The sequence below is a fragment of the Dendrobates tinctorius genome, unplaced genomic scaffold (assembly GCF_039654945.1).
Source record: "Dendrobates tinctorius isolate UK_male_01 unplaced genomic scaffold, ASM3965494v1 ptg000086l, whole genome shotgun sequence".
NCBI lineage: Eukaryota > Metazoa > Chordata > Amphibia > Anura > Dendrobatidae > Dendrobates > Dendrobates tinctorius.
In genome coordinates, this window is record NW_027361754.1 from 16459100 (window position 1) to 16468090 (window position 8991).

At 38.9% G+C, this 8991-nt stretch overlaps 1 protein-coding gene across 1 annotated transcript; it reads right to left on the bottom strand.

The window, feature by feature from the left end:
- Positions 1 to 494: 494 nt before the first annotated feature.
- LOC141097716 (indolethylamine N-methyltransferase-like) lies at positions 495 to 6207 on the bottom strand. Its single transcript, XM_073585091.1, has 3 exons — positions 6001 to 6207; positions 1893 to 2100; positions 495 to 1136 (listed from the first exon to the last, which is right to left on the bottom strand). Exons 1-3 carry the CDS (start codon positions 6149 to 6151, stop codon positions 713 to 715), a joined length of 783 nt encoding a protein of 260 aa, XP_073441192.1. The 5' UTR covers positions 6152 to 6207; the 3' UTR covers positions 495 to 712.
- Positions 6208 to 8991: the final 2784 nt, after the last annotated feature.

Genomic DNA, 8991 nt, shown 5'->3' on the forward strand with positions numbered 1-8991 from the left:
AATGGCTCTGTCACTAAGTGGTTAATCATTATGTTTCTGTCTTTGTTGTTTTCAGTTTAGCGGCCAAGTGTGAATGTGCACTTACACACTGCATGCACATCAGTTTATATCCCATTTCATACCTTTGGGTTTTTAACAGTTATGTGATAGTCTGTATTGTACATAATATGATGGACAGCTAATACTGACGCTATATGGGAATTGTTTGGCCTTTTATGCTAATTGTGAGGTTTATTGAAACTTTTTCCTAAAGATTAACTCTCTAAACCATCTGCTTTCATTGATTGGTGCCAATTTTATGACTGGCAAATGGCCATTAAATATTTGTTAAACATTTACCGTGATTTATTCTGAATGCTTTTATGTATTTAGTATGTGGCACATCCCACTCAATATGAAAAATGTTCATAAGTAAATTTTTGGAAAATTTATACTAAGTAAATGTGAGAAATGTTATGCTTCAAAATGACACAAACAGATAAATCGAACGTCTGTCGCCTTAAAACTGCTTTATTGTGTGCACATTTATAACTAAACATCCAACCCCATCATCAAAAAAGTAAACATGAATGGATCATCATTAACATGTTTTTACAATAAAGACAGATCAATAAGGTTTTTTTACACTTGTATCACGCACCAGATTCAGATTAAGGATAATGATAAGATTTACATATCGTGACATGGAAACTCAAATTGTGACATCTCAGACCTACTTCTCTTTGTGAGCAGCAATGAACAGCATAGCCTTATAGTCAGTAAGGTCACTCACAGCCGTTCTCTTCTTAACCTCACAGCGGTCAATGATAAAACCTTCTGCAACTAGAGCATTCCTGGCAAATTCAGCATCAAAACTGAAAGCATGATACTTTTCTTTCCCGACTAGAAAAAATGTCATCTCTAAACACGAAAATAATATAATGTGTCCTCCAGGTTTCAGCAATGAGGAGAACTTCCTGAGATATCTCATGTAATCATCTTGGTTTTTGCAGATATAATCTAGGAGCCAGCCACTCATGACACAATCTGCCAGTGGTAAGACGATCGGTTCCATCATATTTTCTTTCTCAAGGTTACATTTCACAACATGTTGAAGGGCTGATCGCACTTTTCCTACTCTGTCCTGTAACTGATCACTGAAAGAAATAGGAAACGTGATGAAAGTGACTGTCGCACATTGAATGGGATGACATTAGAGCTCAGTGGTTGGTGCTGGATCATCGACTTCCAGTTGGGAAAATACTTGAATTCAACCAAGACTGAATCACTAAATATTATGCTTATAACTTCTTATCTTTTCATATAGTTTGTGGATAAAAAAAATGTTTTGTTCCTTTCAAATGCAATGAAGGTAGACATAGGTCCCCATTCCCCTAACTGAAAAAAAATAGTGTTTTATTGCTTTGTCTTAAAATATTAGATGCTGTCAAAACTTTTTCATTAAACAGGAAAGTGCCGAAAATTGGTCTTTCTGGTACAGTGACCACTGCAAAAAAATGATACCTTGGAAAACTAATTTTTGCACTTTGGTCAATGGCAACCATTTGCCTCTATATGGTGAATCAGCTGAATACATTGGATATATACATTAGAGCTGAGGTTTTGGATGCTCCTAATTTATACCTCTAACCCAAACATGATATGAGCAGAGCCCTACTGTACCCTTCCAACAGTGCCTTTTATTCTACAGCTACAAACATTGAGAATTTTGTCCTGAGTGGATAAATGTAGACTTTCCTACTGAGATCTAAAATTTCAGTTTGAACATACCAGAATTGTAACATCAGGTAAACCATAGATATTAATGATATTACACTAAGAACGGCTTTCATATCTTTCGTATTCAAAAATGACATCAGAGTGTTTTCCTAATTTATGGACATATACTTCACCTCTTTCCCACTCTATCTACATGAAGTTTTGTGGCATGGTTCCAATCAAACGCGCCTGTACGTTCGTCCACCCATCTTTTCAGCTCCATGATGCATCTGTCTCTCATCTTCAGCACTATGATGTGTTTGAAAAAGTCACAGGCTGCAAACAGATGATGAACCACGGCACCAATACTGAAGTCAATCAAGATATCGCCTTTAACATGACCTGCAGAAAAAAAATCCAAATATTGAAACATACATAGAGGTGGAAAAGTCAGAATAATTGTCAAATTGTGTCATTGAACACTGAATGGGAAATTCAAAACAGAACTATTGATGCATTTTCGCTAACCCCTTCCTGCAATTTCATCATATATCGACTTCACCGACGGAAGGCTGCCTTCACGGGTGCCGAACATTTACTATAGTCTCAGTAATAAACATCAGGACTCATGTACATGTAAAATGATAGATACCACATAATAGAGACCACTTGTCCAATGGGTAGGCAGAATGGTAAAATTACTGTATTTTTCGCTTAAGACACACCTGATTAGAGGAAGCACCTAGATTTTAAAGTGGAAAATAAGAAAAAAAATATTTTGAGAAAAGTAGTGTTCAAAAACCTTTAATAAAATACAAAATTATTATCTGTGGATGATGCTCTGTTAAGGGGGATCTGTGAATTACAGTACAGTGCCTGCAGTACCGTATATTGTGACTACCACCTCGTGGGGGGGGCGGGCACGTGGACCCTCTGTGCGCCTGCACTTGCTGTTACCAGGTGATATGCTTGTGCCTGTATTATATATTATGCATCTTGATTTTTGCCTGACATGTTATCTTTCATTAATTTTTGGCTAACACATATCCCTATTGGTCTTATTTGATTATGTACTGTACACATTAGGCATTCATGGTCCACTGTGCCCATGTATTTTTTTGTGGGCTATTGGCGTCTTACATGTTTTACTGTCCCTTGCCTCTCCACTACTAAAGCATTTTTATGCTATAGACCAAAGGTTGTCCTTTTTGGATTTATTCCTCCCCTCTTTACTTGTCATATGTATGTGCACTTTAATGAGTGATATACAGTCATATGTTAAAGTTTGGGCACCCCTATTAATGTTAACCTTTTTTCTTTATAACAATTTTGGTTTTTGCAACAGCTATTTCAGTTTCATATATCTAATAACTGATGGACTCAGTTATATTTCTGGATTCAAATGAGGTTTATTGTACTAACAGAAAATGTGCAATCTGCATTTAAACAAAATTTGACTGGTGCAAAAGTATGGGCACCCTTATCATTTTCTTGATTTGAACACTCCTAACTACTTTTTACTGACTTCCTGAAGCACTAAATTGGTTTTGTAACCTCATTGAGCTTTGAACTTCATAGCCAGGTGTATCAAATCATGAGAAAAGGTATTTAAGGTGGCCACTTGCAAGTAGTTCTCCTATTTGATTCTCCTATGAAGAGTGGCATCATGGGCTCCTCAAAACAACTCTCAAATGATCTGAAAACAAAGATTATTCAACATAGCTTTTCAGGGGAAGGATACAAAAAGTTGTCTCAGAGATTTAACCTGTCAGTTTCCACTGTGAGGAACATAGTAAGGAAATGGAAAAACACAGGTACAGTTCTTGTTAAGCCCAGAAGTGGCAGGCCAAGAAAAATATCAGAAAGGCAGAGAAGAAGAATGGTGAGAACAGTCAAGGACAATCCACAGACCACCCCCAAAGACCTGCAGCATCATCTTGCTGCAGATGGTGTCACTGTGCATCGGTCAACAATACAGCGCACTTTGCACAAGGAGAAGCTGTATGGGAGAGTGATGCGAAAGAAGCCGTTTCTGCAAGCATGCCACAAACAGCGTCACCTGAGGTATGCAAAAGCACATTTGGACAAGCCAGTTAAATTTTGGAAGAAGGTCCTGTGGACTGATGAAACAAAGATTGAGTTGTTTGGTCATACAAAAAGGCGTTATGCATGGAGGCTAAAAAACACAGCATTCCAAGAAAAACACTTGCTACCCACAGTAAAATTTGGTGGAGGTTCCATCATGCTTTGGGGCTGTGTGGCCAATGCCGGCAGCGGGAATCTTGTTAAAGTTGAGGGTCGCATGGATTCAACTCAGTATCAGCAGATTCTTGACAATAATGTGCAAGAATCAGTGACGAAGTTGAAGTTACGCAGGGGATGGATATTTCAGCAAGACAATGATCCAAAACACCGCTCCAAATCTACTCAGGCATTCATGCAGAGGAACAATTACAATGTTCTGGAATGGCCATCCCAGTCCCCAGACCTGAATATCATTGAATATCTGTGGGATGATTTGAAGCGGGCTGTCCATGCTCGGCGACCATCAAACTTAACTGAACTGGAATTGTTTTGTAAACAGGAATGGTCACAAATACCTTCATCCAGGATCCAGGAACTCATTAATAGCTACAGGAAGCGACTAGAGGCTGTTATTTTTGCAAAAGGAGGAGCTACGAAATATTAATGTCACTTTTATGTTGAGGTGCCCATACTTTTGCACCGGTCAAATTTTGTTTAAATGCAGATTGCACATTTTCTGTTAGTACAATAAACCTCATTTGAATCCAGAAATATAACTGAGTCCATCAGTTATTAGATATATGAAACTGAAATAGCTGTTGCAAAAACCAAAATTGTTATAAAGAAAAAAGGTTAACATTAATAGGGGTGCCCAAACTTTAACATATGACTGTATACTTTTTGCTATTTGGTGCTAGTATTTCACTTACTGTTGTGCAATTGTTTTTCATCCATTCTTTGCAACTAGGGGCACATTCTCTTATACATTGTTATATTTTACTTCAGCAACTTTTGCACTTATATCTAACTATTATAGTTTATTTTGGGCTCCCTGTTGCATGTAGAGGGTGAATTATTGTGTATAACATCTTGAGAGATAGTGCCATAATATGATGTGCATAATAACATAAAACCAACCTTGGTGATATACATATATATTTTTTGGTATATATATATTTTTTGTAGGGGTCACTTCCTGGGTATACCCACCCTTTTTTTTCCTGTATCTTGTGGTACCTGCCTTGTTTTTATTGTTTTATGGTTTTTCTTAATAAAGATTATGTTGTTTATTATGATATAGCCCTTTGTGAAGTTTTGTTGTCAGATTTCTTTGTGTGAATTCAGTAAAACGGTAACCATAGGATAAACTGTGTTTCTGCAACATACTTCACATAGGAGACACTGAGAGTGTTGTATACATCATATAGGAGACACTAAGACAGCTTTATACATCACATAGGAGACACTGAGACTGTTGAATACATCATATAGGATACACTGAGACAGCTTTATACATCACATAGGAGACCGGAGACTGTTGTATAAATCAAATAGGTGACACTGAAACAGCTTTATATATCATATAGGAGACACTGGAATTTGTGTTTGTGCATCATGTAGGAGACACTGAGACTGTTGTATACATCACATATTAGACACTGGTACTTGTGTATATACATCACATATGAGACATTGAGTCTGCTGTATTTTCATGTGCGCCATTGATTTAAAGAAAAAATGAAAGCAATGGCTATTCTTGAAGCATGCATTGCTCATTCAAAATAATAGGATGTCTAAGATAAGTTTTCAAGAAGCCTTATATACATGCTTCAAATACCATTTAGTGCAAAAATTGACCTCCAGTGCAGAATTTTGCAGCAGATTGACAAATCTATAACAAAATCCAGAGAAAGTCCATATGAAACACCTGAAAATTTTGTTGTGAATTTTTTTGGATGTTCATCAAAATTTGCATCTGAAAATTTGCACATGTGAATGTACCAGCTGAAATTTTAATTTTAAATTGATCATTTTCTCACAATCAAAGTATTTTCTAAAGTGCTGGCGAATACGGAGGAGGGAACACTGACTCTATTAACCTTAAAGAATCTATATTCTTCATTGTTTGTAATAACTAGAGCTTTGCTATGCTCTCTTTGGTGGATATGCCTGGAGCAGTGTGTTTTGCTTCTTTTATTACCCAAACCCTATATAACCAAGTGTGCTTATTTTGTTTCTTGTAAAACTAATTAAACTCACAAGGAATTAGATACATACCCTCTGTGAAAGTTTTTGTAAGATTTTCAATGGGAAATACCAAGGAATCCTCTCCAAACACCATATCAGGTTTATCTGAAAAATAATTCTCCAGACTTTCTCTGGAATCAAATTCATCTTCATGGTAGCGCTTACAGGTGCTGGAATCCATTGTCTAATCTTGTTTGGCAGACTGGTATGACTCTTTTTGCACTGGTGCTCGAGGTCTTTATATAATCAGTAATAACAGATAAACAAAGCGTGCTAGTAAGAATAACATTTAATTATAACGTGAGTTCTTATGTTGTTTTATAGAATCATATGATCATACAGTGGGGAAAAAAAGTATTTAGTCAGTCAGCAATAGTGCAAGTTCCACCACTTAAAAAGATGAGAGGCGTCTGTAATTTACATCATAGGTAGACCTCAACTATGGGAGACAAACTGAAAAAAAAAAATCCAGAAAATCACATTGTCTGTTTTTTTTTTCATTTTATTTGCATATTATGGTGGAAAATAAGTATTTGGTCAGAAACAAAATTTCATCTCAATACTTTGTGATAGATCCTTTGTTGGCAATGACAGAGGTCAAACGTTTTCTGTAAGTCTTCACAAGGTTGCCACACACTGTTGTTGGTATGTTGGCCCATTCCTCCATGCAGATCTCCTCTAGAGCAGTGATGTTTTTGGCTTTTCGCTTGGCAACACGGACTTTCAACTCCCTCCAAAGGTTTTCTATAGGGTTGAGATCTGGAGACTGGCTAGGCCACTCCAGGACCTTGAAATGCTTCTTACGAAGCCACTCCTTCGTTGCCCTGGCGGTGTGCTTTGGATCATTGTCATGTTGAAAGACCCAGCCACGTTTCATCTTCAATGCCCTTGCTGATGGAAGGAGGTTTGCACTCAAAATCTCACGATACATGGCCCCATTCATTCTTTCATGTACCCGGATCAGTCGTCCTGGCCCCTTTGCAGAGAAACAGCCCCAAAGCATGATGTTTCCACCACCATGCTTTACAGTAGGTATGGTGTTTGATGGATGCAACTCAGTATTCTTTTTCCTCCAAACACGACAAGTTGTGTTTCTACCAAACAGTTCCAGTTTGGTTTCATCAGACCATAGGACATTCTCCCAAAACTCCTCTGGATCATCCAAATGCTCTCTAGCAAACTTCAGACGGGCCCGGACATGTACAGGCTTAAGCAGTGGGACACGTCTGGCACTGCAGGATCTGAGTCCATGGTGGCGTAGTGTGTTACTTATGGTAGGCCTTGTTACATTGGTCCCAGGTCTCTGCAGTTCATTCACTAGGTCCCCCCGCGTGGTTCTGGGATTTTTGCTCACCGTTCTTGTGATCATTCTGACCCCACGGGGTGGGATTTTGCGTGGAGCACCAGATCGAGGGAGATTATCAGTGGTCTTGTATGTCTTCCATTTTCTAATTATTGCTCCCACAGTTGATTTCTTCACTCCAAGCTGGTTGGCTATTGCAGATTCAGTCTTCCCAGCCTGGTGCAGGGCTACAATTTTGTTTCTGGTGTCCTTTGACAGCTCTTTGGTCTTCACCATAGTGGAGTTTGGAGTCAGACTGTTTGAGGGTGTGCACAGGTGTCTTTTTATACTGATAACAAGTTTAAACAGGTGCCATTACTACAGGTAATGAGTGGAGGAAAGAGGAGACACTTAAAGAAGAAGTTACAGGTCTGTGAGAGCCAGAAATCTTGATTGCTTGTTTCTGACCAAATACTTATTTTCCACCATAATATGCAAATAAAATGAAAAAAAAACAGACAATGTGATTTTCTGGATTTTTTTTCTCAGTTTGTCTCCCATAGTTGAAGTCTACCTATGATGTAAATTACAGACGCCTCTCATCTTTTTAAGTGGTGGAACTTGCACTATTGCCGACTGACTAAATACTTTTTTTCCCACTGTACATTTAATTTGAATTTGAATGATCATCATATATTAACCCCTCTCTGACATCCGATGTACTATCTTGTCCATGTCACCTGGGTCGGTCTGACCATGGACGGGATGGTACGTCATATATTAATGCGACCACCATGACTAAAGTCGCGGTGATAGCATAAAAATTCCTGCGCCCTCAGGCCTGGAGAAGCAGATCCCTGCTATGTACATTTATACTTTGCTTTGCTTGAGGTAAAGGCTATTTATTTTATGTTTGAGCTTCTGCAGTTTATGAAGAAATAAACCCACATGAACTTTTAAAGGAACGTTCCTCCTGTTTTCCTCCTGTCACACCAGTGTGAGTACAACCCATACAATTGGTGGAGAATGCGGGCAGCGTTCCTAGCAGAGACTTGAGGCTGCTACAGGAAGGACTGTATGTCCTGGGTCAAGTCTGTCGCAAGTCAATAAGCATTGCAAGACAAAATGGAGGACCTGCTGAAACACCTGGTCCAATCGCATCAGAAGCAGCAAGAAACCAACAGGCTGTTGTTACAACAGATCAAACAAAGCCTGCAGGGGCAGCGGCTGCAGATGCAACTTCTAACGATCGCCATCCAGGGCAGGACAAGCACCCCAACCCCAGGTCTGGCTGGTGATGACTTCGTTCGGAAGGCAGCAAGATGGGCTTTTCAGAAAATGACTCCTATTGAAGAACCTGCAGTGTAGAAATACAATATTGCAGTGAATTGCAGTGTTGAGGCTGAAGAACCTGCAGTGGAGAATTGCAGTGTTGAGGCTGAAAAACCTGCAGTGTAGAAATGCAATATTGAAGCTGAAGAACCTGCAGTGAATAACAATGTTAAGGCCGAAGAACCGGCAGTGGAGAATTGCAGTGCTGAGGCTGAAGAACCTGCAGTGGAGAATTGCAGTGTTGAGGCTGAAGAACCTGCAGTGAATAACAGTCTTAAGGCCAAAGAACCGGCAGTGGAGAATTGCAGTGTTGAGGCTGAAGAACCTGCAGTGAATTGCAGTTTTGAGGCTGAAGAACCTGCAGTGGAGAATTGCAGTGTTGAGGCTAAAAAACCTGCAGTGTAGAA

What these genes read in the sequence shown, in the direction of transcription:
- LOC141097716 (XM_073585091.1), bottom strand. Translation starts at nt 6,151, where the DNA reads ATGGATTCCAGCACCTGTAAGCGCTACCATGAAGATGAATTTGATTCC. An exon ending in TACAAAAACTTTCACAGAGG is followed by an intron (nt 2,101 to 6,000) that starts GTATGTATCTAA and finishes TTTTTTCTGCAG; the next exon opens with GTCATGTTAAAGGCGATATC. An exon ending in GTAGATAGAGTGGGAAAGAG is followed by an intron (nt 1,137 to 1,892) that starts GTGAAGTATATG and finishes TATTTCTTTCAG; the next exon opens with TGATCAGTTACAGGACAGAG.